Source organism: Pituophis catenifer, unplaced genomic scaffold, assembly GCF_029215685.1.
Source record: "Pituophis catenifer annectens isolate HBS135680 unplaced genomic scaffold, rPitCat1.0.hap2 SCAF_12, whole genome shotgun sequence".
In the NCBI taxonomy this organism is placed as follows: domain Eukaryota; kingdom Metazoa; phylum Chordata; class Lepidosauria; order Squamata; family Colubridae; genus Pituophis; species Pituophis catenifer.
Window position 1 is genome coordinate 8744786 of NW_027256892.1, and position 24040 is coordinate 8768825.

A 24040-nucleotide genomic window follows, 5' to 3' on the forward strand; every position below is an offset into this window, starting at 1 on the left:
GAGAAGAAATTTAGAAGAGCAGGAAGGGAATACAAAGCTAATAACATATGGTTGCAGTGCTCATTTGCTGCACCTCTTAGCCAAAGACTTAAGTGTTCCAGAAATAAAGACTAATGTTGTTGAAATTGCTAAATACTTCCGTAACAATCATTTTGCTGCAGCAGCTCTGAAATGGATGGGTGGGACCAAGCTAACGCTCCCACAAGATGTTAGATGGAACTCTGTGGTGGACTGTTTTGAGCAGTATATCAAGAACTGGCCTATTCTGATGACAGTTTGTGAAGAAAATCGAGATAAAATAGATGGCGCTGTCACGGCCAAAATCCTCAACATTGGGCTTAAAAGAAATGTTGAACATATGCTCAGCATCCTGAAACTCATCTCTGAACATCTAAACAAAATACAGAAAAATAGCTGTTTTATTGCTGATGCTGTTGAAATTTGGAAGGAACTGAGTGAACACTTAAAAACAGAACTACACATGGACAGAATTAAATTACAAGCATTAAAAAAAATGAATGGGACAAGTACTGTCTCCAGCTCATTTTTTGGCAAATATTGTCAATATCCAGTATCAGGGTCAAAACTTAAGTGCTGAGGAAGAGGAGTTAGCTATGACATGGGTATCCAGCAATCATCCATCTGTAATGCCAACTATAATGAACTTCAAAACTAAGGGGGAACCATTCAAGAAATATATGTTTGCTGAAGATATTTTAAAGAAAGTCACACCTGGTGGAAGTTACTTAAGCACTTGGATTTAGAGACTGTTCAAGTAATGATTTCACTTTTAACAGCAGTAGCTTCTTCTGCAGGCATTGAAAGAATATTCTCTTCCTTTGGACTCATTCATTCTAAATTGAGAAATCGTTTGGGACCCGATAAAGCAGGAAAGCTTGTTTTTTTTTTTCCAGATTATGAACAAAGAAGAAGATGAAGATGACGAGTGAGCTATAGAGGACAGTATTTAAGTTTTTCATGTGTAAGCTGGGCTGACAGTCTAAGTTTCTTAATATATATATATATTGTTTAGCCAAATTAGTTAACAAACATGGATGTTTGTTTAAGCAAATAACATATGCTGTAATGTTATTGTTTCGGATGAATAAATCTATTTAAATTGTTATTATTAAGGTAATGATTATTTTTCTCCTTCCTAAGTACAACAGAAAAGTTGTCCAAATATAAATGATTAACCTATTAAACTGGGGATAAAAAAACTAATATGAAAAGTTGTTATTCTAAAAATCTTCATCTACTTGCATATTAAAGTTATACCAGCAAGAATTAGTCTTTATGTAGAAAAATATGATTTAAATCAAGCCTTACTGACTAGTGATTTAAATCGTGATTTAAATCGTGATTTAAATCAGTTTGATTTAAATCAAATCCACCCTGATCAGAATTGAGCCAAAAAATTCTGTTGTTAAATGAGACATTTGTTAAGTGAATTTTGCTCCATTTGACAATTTTTCTTGCCACAGTTGTTAAGCGAATCATTTCAATTGTTAAGTTAGTAACAAGATTGTTTTGTGAATCTGGCTAACCCACTGACTTTACTTGTCAGGTCAGAAAAGGTGATGACATGACCCCAGGACACTGTAACTGTCATAAATATGAGTCAGTTGCCAAGCACCTAAATTTTGATCACCTGACTATGGGGATGCCATAAGACTCGTAAGTGTGAAAAAAAGTCACAAGTCCCTTTTTTCGGTGCCCTTGTAATTTCAAATGGTCATTAAATAAATAGTTGTAAATCGAGGACTAACTGTATATCACTGTTGCAAGTCAACACTTTGGCATCCATGTGGTTTGCAGGAAACACCACTGCCAGTTGATATTTACATCCTTAATTATTCAGAATTCCAGAAATGTATATGGAAAATTATTTAAGAAGGCCTTTTCTGAGCCCATTATGCAGCTGTGATCTACAGCATTTCTTCAGTCCTGTCTCTTTCCCATATACCATTTTAGGTTTCTGAGAAATAATCCAAGCATTCAGACCATTTAAAGGGTACTTAAACATTTGAGATCTTTATTTGCTACCTTCTGTGCATGCATGTGCATACTTCAAAGTCGATCTTGATTCACAAAAACTTCCTTGATAAGTCTATGATGTTTTCTTGGCAATATTTTTAGAACAGGTTTCCATTGCCTTCTTCCTAGGAATGAGAGTGAATGACTGGCTCAAGGACACAGCTTCATACCTAAAGTAAAATTAGAATTCAGTGTCTACCAGATTCTACCCCATGTCTTTAACCACCAGCCAAATTTGAATTTCTTATTTGGCAGTTTGACAAACAATATTGAATTTCATCATAAGACAGCTACATTCAACAGATGATTAAAAATATAATTTAGTATTTATAACATTTTATAGCTGAGAATATCTGCAATCTGCCAGAATAAAATCAGGAAGGGCCAACAAACACAAAGCCATAAGATACACCTCATTTAAATGGAATTATAATCACCAAAAGCTTACTACTGATTCAAATATGAATTAAATTCAATAACTGGGCACAGAGAAGAGAAATGCAGCAGTTGCCTTTAAATCAGTGGTGAAATGTAAAATTTGTTACTACCAGTTCTGTGGGTGTGGCTTGGTGGGGGGCGTAATGTGACTGGGTTGGCATGGCCAACTTTTTTTTTTTTTTTACTTTTTTAAAGCATTTTTTTACAACCTATTTGGGCGAATAGGTTGTAAAAAATGCTTTTAAAAGTTAAAAAAAGGCTCTGACAATTGTGTAGCACAGCTGTGATTGTCGGAGCCTTTTTTTTTAACTTTTTAAAAGCATTTTTAACTACCAGTTCTGGAGAACTGGTAGTAAAAAAATGCTAAAAGGGTAAAAAAAAAAGTTCCAATGATTGCACGTTGCTCAGCTGATCGTTGGAACTTTTTTTTTTACATTTTTACTACTGGTTCAGACAAACCAGACCGAACCAGGAGCATTTCATCCCTGCTATAAATAGAACTTATGTACTGATTTCAGTTTATATTGCCATCCATCTTACTATTGCAACTTGGGTGTCTAGCAAGAAATAAAATTCAATACAAATATAAATGCATGTATATTTAAAAATAAAAACCTTGTTCCCAACTGATTCTAGGTTAACCTTATTTAACAACTACAACTGGGACAAGCAACTTGAGTCAATAAGTGGAGTGGTCCCTAAATGAAGCTGAGCTTGTGCTTATAATTATACTCCAGCTCTCTTTTTTCTTTATAGATTGTAAAGCACATCAATACGAGTATTGGTCATTTAGGTTACTTTTTCATCACTGCCCTAGCTGTGACAGTCACTAAAGGAGGCTGTCACTAAAGGAGGACTACTTGTAATAGAAAGTAGCTCCCAGACATATCATTCATCAATAGTTTGGGTTCCTTTACTCTCCTAGCCCCATACCTGTGAAAATAGCTAGGTCCTTAAAGCTTTCTGAAACATGAGCAGAGTCAGGGCCAGTCAAACTTGGAGAGATATTTTTATTGATTGGGTGATTGAATGATTGAGTCATTCATTCAATTTCTATAGCTGCCCATCTCAGTTAGTGACTTGGGCGGGCTTACAATTCAAACAATATATTGCAATAAAAATACAAAAAACATTTTAAGACAATGAAAACAATAGAAACTTCTAAAATAAATATACACAGAATAGAACTCTTTATTGGCCAAGTGTGATTCAATACACAAGGAATTTGTCTTGGTGCATATGCTCTCAATGTACATAAAAGAAAAGATGCATTCGTCAACAATCATAAGGTACAACACTTACAATACTTAATGATAGTCGTAGGGATCAAATAAGCAATCAAATCATATTAGGAAAGAGTCAATATAAATCTTAAGGATACCAGCAACAAGGTTACAGTCATACAGTCATAAGTGGGAGGAGATGGGTGATAGGAACGAAGAGAAGATTAATAATAATGCAGACTTAGTAACTAGTTTGACAGTGTTGAGGGAATTATTTGTTTAGCAGAGTGATGGCGTTCAGGAAAAAACTGTTCTTGTGTCTAGTTGTTCTGGTGTGCAGTGCTCTACAGCGTCATCTTGAGGGTAGGAGTTGAAACAGTTTATGTCCAGGATGCGAGGGGTCTGTAAATATTTTCACAGCCCTCTTTTTGATTCGTGCAGTATACAGGTCCTCAATGGAAGGCAGGTTGGTAGTAATTGTTTTTTCTGCAGTTCTAATTATCCTCTGAAGTCTGTGTCATGTCTTGCTGGGTTGCAGAACCAAACCAGACCAAACCAGCAGCTAATATACACATACTTGGCCAGTTAGCAATATACTCAGGAAATGGGACTTTTAACAAATTCAGTGCCCCAGGCTCAGGAACATAGCTGGGTTCTTAGGGCCTTTTAAAAGACTACAGACTTGGAGCCATTCTGATCTCTAAGGGGAGGATATTCCATAGAGCAGAGGCCACTGTGCAAAAAGCCTATTTTCTAGTCCCTGACAGCCAACATTCTTTGGCTGATGGGCAGCATGCCAATCTGGTTAGACTCTTGGAAAAAGGTAATCTTTCAAGTTTCCTGGTTCTAAGCCATGCAGGACTGTAAAGGTAACTACCAGCACCTTGAGTTGCACCCAGAAACATACGTAACTGATGCAGCTCCCGCAGAAGTGGTATTACATATGCTGTGTATCTGGCACAATTTAATATGATTCTTCAGAGAACAAGTGCAACTGTAGAAGTCACCCTTCCTTGGTACTACTGGATGACAAGCCCTAATAGATGGAACTTGAAGCATGTTCACTAATGGGGCTTGCCTGCAATTAAGGTGACGAGTGTTTGATATAGGACCCTGGGATCCACTGTAATCCCTTCAATCTGTCCATAGAAATAAAAGCAGATGGAAATGAATCCTAATCATTTGGTTTAAAATGACATCTTATTCTAGAGGGTGCACTGATTATCAGCAGAACAATCCATTTTTGTTCTTCTGGACTCTTGATACTTTATTTCCAATACAGTTTGCACTGTAGAGCATTTTTATTGCTACTACACATCATTGACTCAATTAGGAATCCAGCACCTGTGGGAACTTGTGAAAATGTTCTCTTCCCTTTTAAAGCCACAGTCAGCTATTTTATACTTTACACAGCAAGAAATCACCATTCCCAGGGAAAGTCCAGTCATTCTTAGCTATCAAGTCAACGCTGCCAAAAGAAAATAAAAACACACCAGTGTATCATTCACTCAAGTGTTTTATGTTCAGGATATAAGCACCATTGTTTATGTAGCCAAAAGAACCCTAGCGTCACACACTTGAGCCTTGGCAGAAACACATTTTGGATCTTTTTAAAAAAAAACCTTAGGCAATCAAGAATAGAGAAGATTCAGCATATTCAGAAGTTGGCACATGTTGTGATGGGGTTACCAAAACTAAAGGGACAAACAGTGTGTGGGGGGGAGATTTTGTAGAAGATTTGTGTGTTGTGTGGGGGTTAGACCCTCCCAAATCCAGATGGAAGATTGCACAGAAGGCCATGGAGAATAACAAGGCTAAGATCTGTAGGATTTCCAGATACAGATGGGCAGGCAAGTACTGGCCAGTCAACCTGACACTGTGGTAGTAGACAAGGATCAGAAAATAGTTGTAGTGATAAATGTAGTGGTATTGAGTACAGCAACATGAGGAAGGAGGAGGGGCTGGAGGAAAGATGATCCTAGGAACATCCATCATTCCAGGGACCACCTCAGAACTCTCTGCCCAGAAGATTCAATGCTAGAAATAGCTGAGATCCTGCATAGAATCTTCAAACTCTCAGGTCTGTGGTAGAGGAGGACCCAAAATTGAGGAACACATAGACCACCCATGGGAGTGAGAATGGAATTTGTTTGTAATTGTCCTTGTGTCCATCCCTGCACCTCAAAAATCACATTTTTGATTACAGGAACTTTCCTAATTAAATGATATGGCATGTTTTTGGACATTATTTTGGAGAAATATTTATTCAAAAGATTTGAACTATTGAATAATTTTGAGACCCTTTGTTGCTTTTTGATGATGCATTCAGGAAATGTCTTTACCAGCACAGTATGATTTTGATTCGAACCGACATGGTTTATACTGAAGCCCAGCATGACTGTAAATCAGGACTCCCTAAAAATTCAACCCCTTAATCTGCAGTTGGCTTCCTCAGCAGTACATACTTAAACCCAACTCAACTAGCATAGGTACTGTATGGTGAAATGAAATATTAACCACAGCAGAATATCTGTCTGCTGCAATCAGTGCCTATATATTAATCCACATACACCAGTGCTCGAGTCTAGATTGAAATTCAACAGTATTTCCCTGCCATTTGCTGAGTTTACAGTTATCTGGCTGTTCTGTTCAAGATCAAAGGCAACTGGGATTTGCTGATCTCCATCTATATTAGAGGTGCATAAAATAATACAGGAAGTCTTTGATGTATTGCCACAATTGAGCCCAATATACATGAACCCGCAAACACTGCAACCATCATAAATATGTACCAGCTACCAAACAACCAAATTTTGAGCATGTGACCATGGGAATGCTAAAACAGTCATAAGTCAATTTTTTCAGTGCCTTTGTAACTTCAATGATCATTAAACAAATGGTTGCAAATCAAGGACTAACTGTAATTCAATAGGATGCATGAAAATTGTTTTCCTTCTGTCAGAGTAATGTATTACCATATATAATAAAGGTGAATGGGGCTTGACTCTGAAAAGAATTACTGTTCTGTATAAGATATATGCTATGGAATTACCATCTCAAAATGTTATGACCACCAACCAGCAGTGAAATCCAGCTAGATCTATCCGGCTCGTGCGAACTGGTAGCGCCAGTGGCGGGAGGCTCTGCCCACCTGCCAGGATATCATTACATCATTACATCCCATCTTTGAGCCTCTGCGCATGCGCAGAATGCTCTGTGCATGTACAGAATGCTCTGCGCATGTGCAGAAGAGGTGCGTGCTTGCTACACTCGCACGCGTGCATGCTCACACTCCCAAACCAGTAGCAAAGGTTAGTGCATTTCACCACACAAAATTCTGCTGCACCCAACACATTATATAATCTGAGCTGAATTTAATATATTAAAAAAAAACATGACCAAGTATCCATGAGATTAGCTACCAATTAGCAAAATTTTAAAATGAGAAAATGCAATGGAGCACATATACAAATATAGAATGAATACAGTTTATAGTATTAACGAAGTTTACCTGATAGTAAAACAATCACACAAGAATGATACTAGAAACATGGAGTTTCAAGGGGCCATTTAAAACTATCAAGCCCTCTGCTTAGTATAAAAACCCAAATTAAAGCTATGGTAGACAGAAGTCTGCCTGAACACATACAGTAAAAAGGTGGATAATTGGTTCCACTGGGATGTTAGAGGACAGGATGTGAACTACGATACGATATATGATATTCTTTGAAGAGTTGCATCTAAAACCCTTTTGGTCATCTCTGCTCAAGGCCAGGCTTTCTTACTTTGCTCCAAACACTTAGTTTCCAGTCCCCTGATCATTGTTGTTGCTCATCTTTGAACTGACTTTAGTTTGCCTAAATCCTTCTTAAAAATTGGCATCTAGAGGAAGACAATACTGGCACTAAAATCTGAACAAGACTGAATAAAATAAAATGATTATATCAAAGCAGTCTATAATTTCATGTTTGAGGGTTATAGTAGTGTTGATTCATATTCTGTAATGGTATGTAAGAATGTCCTTGGGAGATGGAGGGAAGAGATGTTGCCTAGAGAATGGTCAGATAAGAGAGGGCATACTCCGCAGCTGCATAAGGGGAGGAGAAAGTGTCTTAGAAGAGCCCCCCCCCTTCCTTAAATTCTCAGACTGTAAAGGAGACAGTGGGAGATTTGTACTTTCAAGCTTGAAAAATTGATGTCAGCCTTCCCAGATAGACCAGACAGGAAATTTATTTTATTTATTTTATTTATTTATTTTATTTAATTTATATGCCGCCCTATCTCCAACAGACTCAATCAGATTAGCTATTTCTACTTTACTATTAAGGTTACATTAACAGAATCTTGCAAAAATGAAGCCAGCCACCTGCTCTAATAAAAGCAGAGGCAGTACACAAAGCAGCAGAAACAGCAGCCTCTGGTGTTGAGATTCTACTCTGTAGCTCAGATTTCTCTTTGCAAGTTGGTCTAAAAATGCAGAGAAAAGAGAAGAAAAAAGAGGGGGAAAAGAAAGAAAGTATCAAGTTTCCTCAGGGGAACCTACTTGGTATAAGTAATTTTCCATTTTAGCATTTGATAGCCTACTGCTTTTGCTTGCGTAATACATCTTGCTATGGAAGTTATTATATTAGCCAACAACATTCTGTCTGTTGGAAGTTAATATTGAAAAGGAGAATCACAGTACTTACAGACAACATGGTTTGTGTTATGTTGCAGAAGGCAAACCAATGTTTTCTAATGTTTTTGACATTAGCCCTAACCAACCTGGAAAATGATCCTGGGCTTCCGGTTGGCTCCACGAGCTTCGCTGATGCTCCTCCGTGGCGCCCGATCCCCGGCACCGTAAAAGCCCCAGAACAGCCAAAAAACAGCTGTCTGGGGCTTGGAAACCCTCTACCCAGGCAAAGGGGAGAGAGAAGAGCCGACAGGCAGAGGTAGAACCCCCCAAGCACCCTAGGAGAAATCTTGGGGCGCGAAGGGTGAGAGCTCCCTAGAAGCCTGTCAATCTGCTCCGGACCTGGGACGACTCCGCTAATTAGCGGAGCTAGAAGCCGTGTCCAATTCTGCTGACAACAAGTGAGGGGATTCTTAATATCTTCAATTACTGCAGGCAGAACAAGCCAGGAGAAGTCAGACTGCAAGTATTTGCACTTAACTCCAAGGTTTATAGCCTCCTTCGGAAGTAACAATTTAGCAATTTGCAACAAAATGGCGATTGAAGCTTGAAAGGGAAGGGCGGAGAAAGTGAAAGTTACAGAAAGTTTCATTTCGCTGGTAGCCTTTTGCCTGGAAAGAACTTTTGTGTTGAGAGAAGGAGGATTTTAAATGTTAATTTATGATTGGGGAAATCCTCTGATTTTGGAACTTTTCCTTTTGGCTTCTGATTAAAATATAACGATAATTTAAACTGAAATGGCCTCAAAATCTATAAAGACCGTTCCTATTAAAGGAACTGGGAGCGCTGGAAGCTCCCCAGCTCATACTCCTAGATTGCAAGCCTCTGCCCCCCCCCCCCAACAGACCCACAGAATATAACATTTGAGATGATACAAGAAGCCCTACAAGCCACACAAAATAAAATTGCTACTGTGATTAATGAAAAAATTAATGAAACTAATGAAAAAATTAATGAAACTAATGAAAAAATACAGGCTGTTTCAGAGGAGATTTTAATTCGGAATCGGCAAATTAGAGAAGATATATTATTGGCTTTTAAATGTTTGGCAGGTGATATTGAAATCGTGGATGATAAAGTTGAAGAAATTAAGCAATCTACGGAAATTTTGGATAATAAATTAGCAGAGACTCAGAACAGACTTGAAAGGGCTGAAGTTGATGTAACGATGTTACAATACAGAGATATGGAATTTGCTTTAAGATTCAGAGGGGTGAAGGAGAATAAACAAGAGAACTTGAAAGAAATGATGTCAGAGGCATTGGCACAGTTGTTGGGGGAGATGAAAACTGAGCTGGGCTGGCAGATTGACAAGGCATATCATGTCAACTCTTGGGTTGCCAGACAGAAACACTTACCAAGGGACATTGTAATATATTTTACTACAAGGAGATTACGTAACGAAATTTTACAGGCTACTTTTAAAAACAAGCTTCAGGATGAAGGCCAGGAGGTGATGACAATGAAAGAAATCCCCCCTAAGATGTTGAGAGCCAGAAGGGAGTATGCTTTTCTGGTGGATCAGTTGAAAAAACGTCAATTACAGTATAGATGGGAGGTGCCAGCCAGCCTTGTCGTGACTTATTCGGGAGAGAGATATCGGCTTAATACAATATGGAAAGCAAGAGATTTTTACATCAATGTATTAAAGGCTGGGACACCCAAATCACCAGAAGGAAAAAGAAAGAAGGGAGTAATGGGAGGAGAGAGAGAAGAGCTACTGACAGTAATTCAGGGGGGAGTTTTGACTGGTCAAGAAGAACCGCTACAAATTCAGATGGCTGTTCAAGATGTGGATTTAATTGATATATTTGAAGAACCAAAGGATCAAAGACAGACTAGAGCAGCAACAGCCAAGCGCAAGGAAGAATTAAGACAGCAGCAGCAGCAACAACAACAACAACAATTTCAGATGGCAACCCAAGAAACTACCAAAACAGAAGCTGTGGGAGGAGTAAGACCTAAAGGTCAGATGAGGCAAGATCATCAGAAATTGCTCCAGACGCTTCAGAGGCCCAGAGATGGGAACTAGATTTTTGACTTGAAATGTCAATGGTTTAAATTCTCCATAGAAGAGAAGGAAAATATTTCACTATCTTAAACAATTTAAGAACGAAGTAATTTGTTTACAGGAGATTCATATTAGGATACAAGATCAAAAATATTTGACAAATGCAAGATTAGGTACACATTATGTAGCAGCAGCAGCAGAGAAGAAAAACGGTATACTTATATTTTTGAAAAGAGACTTAATTGCAAAATTAGTTGAAGTGGATGATCAAGGAAGATTTGTAGCTATTGAACTTTTAATAAAAGGAAAAAAAGCACACTTGTAATTGGAGTATATGCCCCGAACCAACAACAAGAAAAATTTTATAATTTACTACATTCAAAGTTGACACAATGAGGGTATAAGACTTGTATCCTATTGGGGGATTGGAATGGTGTTTTGGACGTAAAAAAAGACAAGAAGGGACCTAAACAAAATGTTTGGACAAGAGCAAAATTGCCTAAACCGTTTTGGGAGATGATGGATGACTGGGAGTTGAGGGATATTTGGCATGAAAGAAACCCAGAAGAAAAAGATTTTACTTTTTTCTCGGATAGACACCAATCTTTTTCAAGGATTGATTTTATATTAATTACTAATGATCTCTTATCTAGGGTGAAGAACATGGAGATCTGTTCAAGAATATTGACAGACCATAGTCCAGTCTGGCTGGAATTGGAGTATGGAAAAGGACCTAGGAGGTCCTGGAGGTTAAATGATAACTTGTTTAGATATGAAAAAAATGTAAAAGAGTGTAAAAAATTTATGAAAGAATTTTTTGCTATGAATATGCAAAAGGGCACATCTATGGAAATGGTATGGGATGCAAGTAAAGCGTACATGTGAGGAATTTTGATATATTTGAATAATAAATATAGAAAGAAACAGGGGGGAAAAGAAAAGAATTAGAAGATGAGATTAATAAACAGGAACGGGCTTTAATAGCTAACCCTACAGATAAGAAAATTAAAGAGACAATCAATTTATTGAAGGGTCAGTTTAATATGTTAATAGCAGATCAAGTGGCAACCAACTTACAATATGCAAAACATAATACTTTTTGTAACGCTAATAAAGCAGGTAGGTGGTTGGCATATTTGTTAAGGAAAAAGCAGAAAGCAAGGACAATAGAGAAAATAAAATACAAAGGTAAGGAAGTTTATGAGCAAGAATTGATTAAAAAATCTTTTTTAGAGTTTTACTCAAGGCTGTATACTGGTGATAAAATTCAAGATACAGATATAGATAGATATCTGCAGAAAGAGAATATTTATATAACTTCAAAAGAGCAGAGGGATATCTTAAATCAATTGATAACTTCCGAGGAAATTTTGTTTGCAATTAAGCAGTTGAAAATGGGTAAAGCTCCTGGAACGGATGGCTTGACAGCTATTTATTATAAAAGTTTACAGGAGGAAATGGTGGAGCCATTGAAGGAATTATTTAATAATATACAACAGGGAGGAGAGGTACCTCCAACTTGGAAGACAGCTTTTATTTCTTTGATCCCAAAAGAAGGTCAAGATTATACAGATCCAAAAAACTATAGGCCGATCTCACTTCTAAATACAGATTATAAGATTTTTGCTAAAATTTTAGCAAATAGATTAATGACAGTTATGCAGCAAATGATTCATCGTGATCAAACTGGTTTTATAAATGGTAGACAAATGAAAAGTAATGTAAGGCAAATTGTTAATTTATTAGAGTATTTGGGAAGGAACAACCAGGTCCCCGCGGTGCTAGTTTTTTGGGATGCCGAAAAAGCCTTTGATAGATTGAATTGGCAATTTTTATTAAAATTAATAGAAAGGATGCCAATATGGACAGTACCCAGACATGCGATAGAGAATATAAATTTGGAGCAAAAACAAGATAAGATTACATATAAGGAACTCCTTTATAAGGAAGGAGTCAGACTACAATTAAAATCTATGGAGCAATTAAGAGAAGAAGGAATTATTAAGACTTGGTTTCAGTATGGTCAGCTGCAGACAAGATGGAGAGAAGATCAAAAAACTGGTATTTTGCAGCAGGATGAGAATTTGATAAAGCAAATAAGAGATAAAGGTCAAATGCATATAAAAAGGTTGTATAATGTATTAGTGGAAATAGATTCAGAAACAGCTAGTCAAGGATTGTATGATAAAATGGGCACAAAATATAGGTGAACCAATAATGATGGAAACATGGGAAAAGATATGGATTAGAAATGTAAGATTTACACAAGCTCAAAATATAAGAGAGAACTTTTATAAAATGTTTTACAGATGGCATTTAGACCCCAAAAAACTAGCCTGTATGTATCCAAATTTACAACCTAAGTGTTGGCGATATGAGTGTGAAGATGCCACATATTTTCATATATGGTGGACATGTAAAAAAATTAAGGCGTTTTGGATAAAAATATGGTGGATTATTCAAAATATTTTAAGGAAAAAAATTAAATTTACACCACAGTTTTTTCTGCTGGGAATAGTCACAGATTGTACTGTAATAGAGACTAAGTTGGTTTTGAACTTAATAACAGCTGCCAGGTTACTGGTGGCACAGTACTGGAAGAAGGAAGATCCACCCACTATTGAGGAATGGACACTAAAACTTGTGCATTTGGCAGAGATGGCAACATACCTTAAAGACCATTCAAATGAAAGATACATATCGGAATGGAGAAGATGGATTGACTATATACAAAAAAAGTATCCGAACAAGAAGATACATATAGCTTATGAATGAATTATTTTTAAGTAGTTCATGTTTATAGTTTGTTGGGTTATAAGGAGTTAAAGACTTAGGGAGAATATGAATGTTATAATTTGTTAGCATATTTTAGCTTTATGTTTGTGAATGCTATACCCTGTGCTTGTTCTGGGAAGTCTAGGGAGGGGGGTGGGGGGGAAGGAAGGGAAGGGGGGTGGGAGGTAGGGGGGTGGGAGGGATTGAGGGGGGAAGGGTGGGGGGGAGAAAATGTATTTCCTATAAAACTTTTCAATAAAAAAAAGAAAGAAAATGATCCTGGGACCTATATTTCAGCATCAGGAAAACACAATGTGACATTCTTCAATCTAGATACTCAATTACTCCATATGGATCGTACTGTACAGGAGGAATGGAAGAGATTGCACATGTATGGTGTAATTACAGATAGCTCCCAGACTGTCTTTTAACAAGAAATGAGTCCAGAAGGAAGCCTACAATTACTCAAATAACCAACTGCATTTGTATGATATCACAATCATTATAAATGGAGTCTCAGAGATGAAGACTCAGAGCAACTGCATTGTTTCTTTTAATTTTGTGCCTCCTTCATGTCTAAAACCTGTCTGCTCTAATCAACCTACCAGTTCACTGCAACATAATAATCTTAGAAATGGTAAAACCCAAGAGGTATTGTGGGATAACATTTCCCAACCCATAAATCATTAACTATATTAGTATAAGGGAAAAAACAGTAAGATAAAGATTATATTAGTCATAGTATAGTATAGACAGGATATACAGAAAACAGCCTCATGAAAATGTATAAAAACTATTAGTCTGATATTTATCCTCATGAGAATAAGAAATGTTTAATATTAATGATCCAACTGGTTCCTCCTCCTCCATTCTATAGCTGTAGGACTTTATGAAAAAAAAAGTGGGCATGGAGCTTTCTGCCTGAAAGAACTCTGATTGATGTGTATCCCAACATTACCATTTGTACACATCTCTCTCACACATACATTTGACATTATAAAAAAACAAAAGCAAGATGAGAAACTATCATTGCCTTGGACTTGGAACAATCCAACAACAGGTGCTTTAAACTGATAATGTATGCTTCAGAACAAGGATCAGGCATGGCTTTAAAAATGACAATTTATAATGTGGCAAGCCACAGGACCATAGTTTATTTTCATACAACCAACAATACTCTGGAAAACTAAATTTTAGAGTTCTGCATCATTTTGAACAAAACAACCCTTCCTAACTATGAAGCAATTAAAATCAACCAAAACAGCAGATTGGAATATGGGTTCACTTTCCAAGTTCCAACAATGAAGATTACATCTAATTTTTCAGAATGGATTTCCTATTGAAAATCATCAGTTTTGAAAACTGTATAGCTTGTCATTTGTGTCAGCAGTCCCAAATCTGTTTTTGTTCATGAACATATGTGTAATTATATGTAACTGCCTTAACTGTTACAGGGGAATGCAATAAATGGCCAAAGATGTAGAAGAGGCAGAATGTGGAGTGGAGTCAAGAGAGGAATCAGTCTGGAGTCGTTATGCTCTCTTGAATTCTGTTAATTATCTACCACCAATTAATGCTGCTGGTTAGTTGACTAGATTCTTGCATGAACAATAAATCATTTAACTGGAATTTAATGTGTGGTCCTGATTTTTATTGCCTGGCAAAAACCCACTTGGTAACCAATAACAGAGTGAAAGTTCTTATTGAACAAAGAGTACAAAGACCACCAAAGGAGACATCCAACAACACTCTATGAGAATCCAAAATCTAATTTGTGGTTTGTTTTGTTTTCCCAGTTAATGACTCACATGCCTCTACTTGCATTGTCTATCCACATGCCTCTACTTGCATTGAAATTTAAACTCATCTTTGAGAAGTATAGAAACATAGAGCTATATTTGAATTGTATAGTTTTAGTCTAATCATATCAAATATTTAATATGAATGATGTGGTGATTTGATATGAATGATGCTAGACATCATTCCTTTTGCTCTCCTTTTCCACCAGCAAAATCAGGATAAAGGATGCTTGTTTTTAAGAGTTGATTGCATGGATTGGATAGAATAGAATAGATATAATAGAAGTCACACAATGCTTTCAAAAACTGTAAAAGAAATGCTAAACAGCAGGGTCTGTCTTTGGCATTATTTAATCAAAAGTTTAGAGAGAAAGGAAATTGCACCCCAACACCAGTCTGACCTTACAAACTCTTGCACCTTCCAGTGAATGAGTCTGTTGGGTGGTGTGTATTATTATCATAAATCTAAAGGTAAAGGACTATCAAAGCCACAAGGAGAATGGAAACATCTTGCAAGCTATTAAATTAAGAATACCCACTAGATCACCCATGTAGGATCTGCATTCCTTTCTATCTGCATATGACTAAAATAGTAAAGGGGGGTATGTACACATTTGGTTCTTGCCACACCAAAAATCCAATTCTATATTTCTCTTCCAAGCTACTTTCTATTTATTTATCAAGGAAATCGTAACAATGAAAATCAGATCACAGCAAGTGTAACAAATGTCTTCTGAAAGTCCCTCTTTCCTAAATCTCAGGAGGAAAACATTCTCTCCCATCACCATCATAAAATTAAAATATCATGATACTGCAGGAGAAGAAATACAGTTCAGAGTGTTCCAAAATGCTCTATATCCCAAGCATTGAACAGGTTTAGTGCTAAAGATACTGGGTTTTTCAAGGTTTTTCAAGCAAGAAAACAAAACTATTTAAGAATTCAGCAGAATCAGTTGGGCCTCTTCTCATTTTCAGCAAGCATGTAAATAGGAAAAATGTTCACCAGGCAATCACCCCATAAGTCTTTTTCTGTAGGTGCCTGAAACTAAGTAGCCACTAAACCTTGATAGATGATGTTTTGCACTCTTTTATCAGTATTAAACTGGAATAAGTCTGCTTCTTATAAGATCTCAGTCTGACAAGCCTCATCAAGAAAAACACAGGGGCTGCAAGATTTAGCTGTCATTCTATCAGCCAGGACTTCAAGAGTGGGGGTAATATTTTTCCCATTCTTTACTCCATCACCAGTGTCCCTTTCAGCAAGCATAATTCTAAGCACAACTCCTATTCTGACATTTTTCTGAGTTGTAAGGAGAGATGACAAGGAGAGCTCCATAGGTGTGTGGGAATGGAGAGCCAAGTACTTCTTTTAAAACATGTAAAATATAGTTCATTCTGTTAAGAGGAGGAAGGTACAATACAGGATATACTTTGAATGAAAAACATCTCAAGTTAGAGAAGGTCAGAGAGGAGGTGATGAGAAAGGCCTCTGTGCAAAGCTTTGAAGAGCAGCTGTCGGTTGAAAAAGACAGTTTCAAGATGAATAGAGAAATCACTTGATGTGGTCTAATGCAGCTACCATACCTCCATCACAATTAATCAATGGCATTATTTTATCAAAACACATTTTAACCATTTGATCCAATTTATTAAATATTGCAGTTTTCTTCAGAACTGTAAAGTACCACCAAGTTTTGGAAGGAGGTGTGTGCTTTTGTGTGTGTGTGTGGGAGTGCACGGTGTTTGAATGAATAGGAGTGGGGCAGAGAACAACATTTTATAGAGAGTGAGAGCACTTATGAACTTTATATGTATGACCTCAAAGTTAGCTTTCTCTGAATCCTGAAATTAATCCATCCTGAATGAATTTACTGGCTTTCTGGCTTCTATTTCTCAATTGACTTTAAATTCCCTCTTAAAAATTTATGGTACAAGACAGCTAAAGTTGATATAAAGCACATACATTCAAATAGGCTTTAATGCAAATGAGCCATGCTGTTGGTCTATATGTGTATGTCCTTCTATTTGTGTGTGTGTGTGTGTGTGTGTGTGTGTGTATACATACACACAGTAGCTATCAACCCAGTCTAATAACAGATATAGGGGAACTATTCTGAACTCATCCCAACAGGAATTGTGTTTGCAATGCAATGGTTCTAAGACAACTTCATAAACTGATCAAATGGGTCAGCAGCTGGGTTAAACACTCCAACTTGTGCTTCATCTAAACACTAATGCAACTTCAGGTAGGAAAGGACAGCAAAGAGAAGCCAAAAACTTTTCTACCTATTACACACACAAAAATCCACCAGTAGACAGATACAATGTCTAAACATCCAGTGCAATGAAAGAGCCTCTGAATCTTAAGGGAGGGCAAAAGCATTTTTAGAAGCAAAAAAAAAAAAAAAAAAAAAATCCTGGGATTTTGAAAGGTCAAGTCCTTTACATACATTCTACCCATATTTTGTTCTGCAATATAGAGGGCAGGATTTTTCTATTTCACTCCACACACACATATTCACACACCAAGCCCCACTATAAATACCTCATTGGGTGACAACAGAGCCACTGAAACAGCCTTTCAATTCTATTTCAGCCAGTGGGTCACAGTCTGTTTTTCTTGACATAAAGCTATTGCCTAAGTTAAATTAACACCTGGATTGCAATTATGGAGGTCCAAAGAACTGAACATCTCTGAAAAAGCATTCCTTTGAGCTTGACCAGAAGGAAGCGGAGTGGGAAGAATAATATAAGTTATCCATCTAAAGACTTTTTTTTAATCTGTCCCTTTATATATGCAGCTCTGGATTCAACGAGGTTAAAGCAGGAGGAAAAGCCCGACACTTTTCATTTAAAAGAAATCAAAGCTGCAAGTAGGGAGTCTTCTGAACACATGGACACACTGAACACACTAAAATACTTTACTAGACAATATAATAAATAGTGCTTTCATCTATTCTCAAAGTATCACATTCCATCCCTTCTGATGCAAATTCAAGATCTAGCAATATCTATTTGTCTTATACCCAATACCCAACGCATGTAATGAACCAGAGGTAGTAGCAACCATCAGAGAGATACACCCACGCCCCGACGGCTTAGGAAACCCTAGTCGTGCTTTCCAAGCACCGAGTAGCTGTACAGAGTTGTCAGGAATCCAGTTTTTGTTACTGCTGCAAACTCAGCAGTCACATTTAGAAATACAGGAACTAAACAACGGAAAACATCGCATCCTCAAACGTACCCGGGAGTTAGCTAACGTTGCGGTCCAACACACGTTTACTCCGAAGTAACGTCCACAACGCGGCTTACGCGGGAAGCATACACCCAAGGCTAACCCAGAAGATCCGATCGGACGTGCTTCCGAGAACCCACGCAACAGATTCTGGTGTCAAGTGCCCAACATCCGAACCCAGCAGCGTTGCTTACCAACACCCCGGGAAAATGGCAGGATTGCAAGCTAGCCAGCGCACCGCCCAGCCCTCCACACTTCAGCTTTCCTGCCGAAGAACGGTGGTCCCGGATCCCATCGCTTATTGGCCTTCCTTCGGCCATTGAAGGACGAAAGCAGCTTGTTATAGAAATGGCTTTAAGTCCGGCCGGAGCCCCCAAACTCGGACTGAGGCGGGAGAGACAGCAAGCGAAGAGAAAGGGCGCCGGGAGAGCGATCCAGACCGCAGGTATTTCTCCTCCGCTGGGGTGGCGGAAGGCAAGAAAGGAAAACTTGGCGGGTGTTGCAACACTGCTCCATCCCTGGACGCAAAGAGACATCCGACAACCTGGCTGTCAAGCGTGACAACCTGTAGACTGGGGTTTGGAAGAACTTACTGGAGGAGGGGCGAGGGTGGACAGAAGGAAAGGCTGTCCAGGCCAACTTGCAACCCTTCTTGCCCATCCGTTCGCCCCCACCCCCCACCCCCTTCCCCGGATCCTCTCCGGCGAAGGCAACACCCCTCTGCGCCCACCTCGCGCGGGGCTCCTACTCACCTTGCAGCGTCCCAGCTCCGCCGAGCAGAGCAAACAACAATCCAAGACAGACACAAGGCGCGGTCCTGCCGTCCACGCTGCCAGCCCTCATGGCGATAGAAAGGAAGAGCAGGAAGAAAGGGCGAAGTCTACCTGCCTGGCTTACTCCGGGAATGCGACGTTGCCTTTCCAGTGAAAGCGGCGGCAGTGGCGGTAGCAACAGCAACAACCCACCCGCCACCCGGCACTAGACTAAAGCCGAGCAATCGCGCGCCTGCATCCCAATTAGACCCCCTCCTCCCCGACAGCCAATTAGGCAAGGGATGGGCGGAGTCAGTGGCTGAAGGGGTGGGGCAGGCCGGAAAGCGAACCCAAGCGAGAGTTGTCACCAACTCGCCGGCTCCCGTCTGCGCTTCTGCTACGCTTGCCTTCGCCGCCGCCGGCAGTCTACGAGCCTCCGCTGGCCGCTGCTGCAGTCGCTTTCTGCCATTTCTGCAGCCGGCTGTGGGTGAGGTTTCTAGCGTCCTCTGCTTGGAGACGGCTTTGGAAGTGACGCCGGCTGCTGTTTCAGTTTCTTCCCTTCTGCCTCCCACAAAAAAAACCCCATCCTCGTAAGGAAGCGCTGAAAGACACCGCGGAATTTACCGCTGAATAAATGGCAACTCCCGCCTTGTTTGCCTTCGGACTATTGGCTGGTTGAGTTGACCTAGTCTGGGTTTGGGAAGGGCTAAAAAGGCTTCCATTCGATTGATACTTGGATAGATGAGCACTAATAAAACCCCATAGGGAAACGGGACAATGGAAAACGTCTCCAAAGAAAGCAAGGAGCTTTTATAATTGTCAAAATATCTACAGGGTTGCACCCATGATGTCATCAAGAGTTCATTTGGACTGGGAGGAAATTTGGCACTTGCAGTTAAACGTGTTTCTGTGTTACTAGAGCTTGACTAGAGGACATCTTTACCCTAGTTGTGATAATGTTGCAATGCAATAAGCTAAACTTTTATCATTTTTTCCATTTGCTTCTTCATTTCCACTTCCTTTCCCTTTATTCTCTTTCCCTTTTCACCTCTTTTCTCTTTCTGTCTACCCTAATTCTCTTTTCTATCTCATTAATTTTTCTGTGCAGAAGCAGCAATAAGTAGTAGACTACTTTATGAAGCCATTTATGTGGTTTTTGGTGTCTTTGAATCAGGCTGACTCCTGGTGACTGCAGTTTTCTTGGTAAAATTTCAGAAGTGGTTTGCCATTGCTTCCTTCCTAGGGCTGAGAGAGAATGACTGGTCAAAGGTCCTTATCTTGCTTTGTGCTTAAGGCAAGCCTAGAACTCATGGCCTCCTGATTCCTAGCATGTTGCTTTCATTGTTATACCACATTGGCTCTCTATGTACTGTACGTGATTTAACCTGGCATTAAGTTAAGTTAACCAAATAGGCTATCTCTGTAAAACATGCTAAGATATACGAGTTAAAATTAAATACGTTTAAGCTGTTTCCAAATATAATCACTCAATCTGAAACTTCCCCCATTAAACTACCTATGAGGATATTACTTTTTGTAACTTGTTCTCAAGGCATGTGTGCATGTGTTACATACTGCAAAAACCATTTAACTATACACTTCCTGATAGTGTAGCACTCTGTTATTCAATAAAGCTGTCTACCTTTTCTCCATTTTTTCCTTAAGCCAGAAAAAGGTGCCTCTGCTTTCAGAACTGCATTCATTTTAATAAGATAATTCCTTAAAGCAACACCAACTTCTTTTTCAAAGCACACATAGACGTCAGAAAGACGTTGGAGCTTTTCAACCAAAGAAATTATCTGAACTCTTATGTGTTCAGAAAACTCAGAGAATCAATCATTTCTGAAACACCCATAGTATAATTTATGTGGGTTTTAGCAGCAAAGAAGTAAACTCAGGCAAGCAATGAGCTGCTTCATTGTCCCACCATTACACCAGAAACTCCTATAGTTTTAACATGTTACTCATTATCCATCACTGGCATTCTTAAACTTGTTTAACCAAATTCTTATGCCTCAGATTGCATGCTGGGATAGAGAGAAAGAATTTATATCACAAAATCATAAGAAATGTTATATCTTCTACCTATACATGCCTTGTAAGAATAGATGATGATGATGATGATGATGATGATGATGATGATGATGATGATATCAATGCAGTCATGTCTCGGCAATTCTACAAGCCAGGTCTCTCCACATCTTCCAAAGTTGCAGTGCTTCCATGCAGTGGTGACTTAATATAATATAAACCTGGTGACAATCAAATATTCAGCTTTTGCTTCAGGAGCTATCCAAGGTGCTGATTGGTAACAGGCTTGTAGTTGTGGGTTCCTTCGTGCTCTCTTAACTTGGTGGTTTTCTTGCAGAGGTCCTATTACCAGACTAGGTAGCATCCTGGATCATAGAGCACCAAGGAACCCACCGTTCAACCCTGAACTACAAATACTCTCTTCTATAGACTTGTAATTAATAGTGGTTGTCTAAACCAATGATTCTCAACCCCAGCAACTTTAACATGTATGGACTTCAACTCTCTGAATTCCCCAGATCCAATTTTCTGGATCATAAACTTGTAAATATTGTCCCAGTGGTGATGTTTGACACCACCCCCAACTTTTGTTTGGCAAAGTTGTATTAAAAAAGAAGTCTACATTGAGAAAGTTCTATTTGGAAAAAGAAACACATATATTAAGAATGTTTCCCCCTCCCCTCTAAAAAAATATTTAGTAGAAAGTTGAGTACACAACTAGATACGATAGGTAAAGTTGCAAATTGCAGTAAATGTTCAGTAAATGTTTTTTCATTTGTTTTTTCATTGGAAAAAGAGGCATAATACATGAAGTCTTGCAAAACTGACAAGAAGATCTAGACTAATCCATACGTTTCCAGCCACAAGGGAAGTTGCAGAGTGAAAGATCTGTACCTTGACACTATAATGCACAGTCAGCTACCTTACAATGATAATGCAAATATTTTTAAAACACAAACAATTGCAAAGCACTCAGAATGAAGCAGAAAAAAACAGAAGCCCTTTTCACAGAGAAATATTGCTGTTCTAACACACAAACACACACACGCATACAGAGAGAGAGGGGGGAGGGAGGGAGCACTATCATGTAGCTTTTCTACTACCCTCTTTGTCTCTTCATCTTATTTTTTATTTCATTTTTTGCTTTTTCTGCAATCTTATCTGCCTTTTCATTCTGTTCCATCATGCTTAAACATCAAACATAAAAATCAATGGTAGTGTAATATCTTCTAATAGGACTTACTGCTGAGCTGAAATCTGTCTTCTGGTTTTCTAAGAACTTTGTTTCTCTTCCATTTATTTCAGCAAACTCCTGACCCTTGGTACTTCATTCCCATATACAGTTGGAATCACCACTCCCATATTAAAAGCTGAAAAAATGTATGTGTATATTATATACCGCCATATGTTAACTGAAGAATAAATTCTATTGAAACTACTGGGAGATACTTCTAAAACTCTTTCTTAAAATTCAGTTTACACTGTATAGTTCCAATATTTTGCAACGGAAACAAAGTGTGTGTGTGGCGGGGGGAACTATGTTTGCATCAGTGTTTTGGGGATGAGTGGTGGAACATTGTAAGGTTTACCTGTTGCAGAATACGAGTGTAAACTGAATATGGCTTTTGTGCATGTGAGAAGATATCAGTTCTTCTCCTAAATCACAATCTGGGGGATATTTCAGTCACATCACTGACCAGCCCTTAGTTTCTGTCAGAGTGCATATAGCGTGACTATGTAAGACAACCCAGAACAAATACAGTAAACAGAAGTTTGTAACATACATGTACTTTAGTCAGACCTCAAACAAACAGCAAACAGCAATTACAGCACGGAAACACACACTTCCGTGTGTGTGAGATATGCCCCAACAGGACCTCTTTTCTTTTTTAAAAAATAGTTTTTATTGAACATTTTCCAACTTTAAAAACCACAAGTAAAAAAAAAAGGGGGGGGGAATAATCATTCAAATACAAACAAATAGAAAAAACAAACAACACAACAGTGTAATACAATTTTACAGCTTTCCGTATCAGCATGTATATTCTGCTTTTGTAATTCACTATTCAATATTTGCCTTCTCATAGATTTTAACAATTCTAGTAATAGTATAATAATTATATTATAATAATATAATACTGATTATAACCGTTTTGATTATACATATATACATTTATCTTTAGATTATAGTCAATGGTTTTAGAACTTTTATTTCTTGTTTTGGCTTCTATTCTCTAGCCACTTGTACAGTCTACTCCAATTTTTATAATAGTCCAATTCTTCTCTTTCTTTTAACTCCATGGTCATCCTATCCATTTCAGCACATTCAGGTATCTTTCTAATTACCATTTCATCTGAGGGGGTATTTATTTGTTCCCAGTTTTGTGAAAAAGCAATCCTAGCAGTAGTTAGTATGTGTAATATTATGTATTGATAATTCTTATCCATTTTTGGATCTAGTATGCCTAATAGACATAATTCTGGTTTCAATTTTATCTTATGTTCCGTGATTTCTTCCAGCCATTCCTTAATTTTGAGCCAATATTTCCCGGCGTTGGGACATGTCCACCACATATGATAAAACGTTCCAGATTTATGTCTACATCTCCAACACTTGGGATAAGTTTGGGAACATTTTGGCCAATCTCGCTGGGGGTAAATGCCATCAGTAGAACATTTTATACAGATTCTCCTTATAGGCTACCGCAGGGGTGAAATGCTCCCAATTCAGACCGGATCACCCGATCCAGTAGCGATGGCGGCAGGTGGTTCTGAGAACTGGTAGCAAAAAATCCCTGCACCCCTCCCCACTCCCACCCCATGCCCAGCGGAGCCACACAATCATCAGAGGCTTTTTTTTTTAACTTTTAAAAGCATTTTTTCTACAACCTCTTCTGATGAAAAAATGCTTTTAAAAGTAAAAAAAAAAAGCCTCTGATGATCGCGCGGCTCACCTGGGATCATCAAGGCTTTTCAAAGCATTTTTTCCTGCAACCTCTTGGCCAAAGAGGTGGTTTAAAAAATGCTTCAAAAAGTCTCTGACGATCCCAGCTGAGTTCCCTGA

The 24040-nt window shown here is 38.4% G+C and overlaps 1 protein-coding gene across 1 annotated transcript in view; it reads right to left on the reverse strand.

Moving 5' to 3' along the window:
- Positions 1 to 19036, reverse strand: part of UNC5D (unc-5 netrin receptor D) — a 687821-nt gene extending 668785 nt beyond the window's left edge. Inside the window, exon 1 of the mRNA XM_070952266.1 lies at positions 18946 to 19036. Within this exon, the coding sequence (XP_070808367.1) occupies positions 18946 to 19036 (91 nt within the window). The remainder of the gene's footprint in view (positions 1 to 18945) is intronic.
- Between the last annotated feature and the right edge of the window lie 5004 nt (positions 19037 to 24040).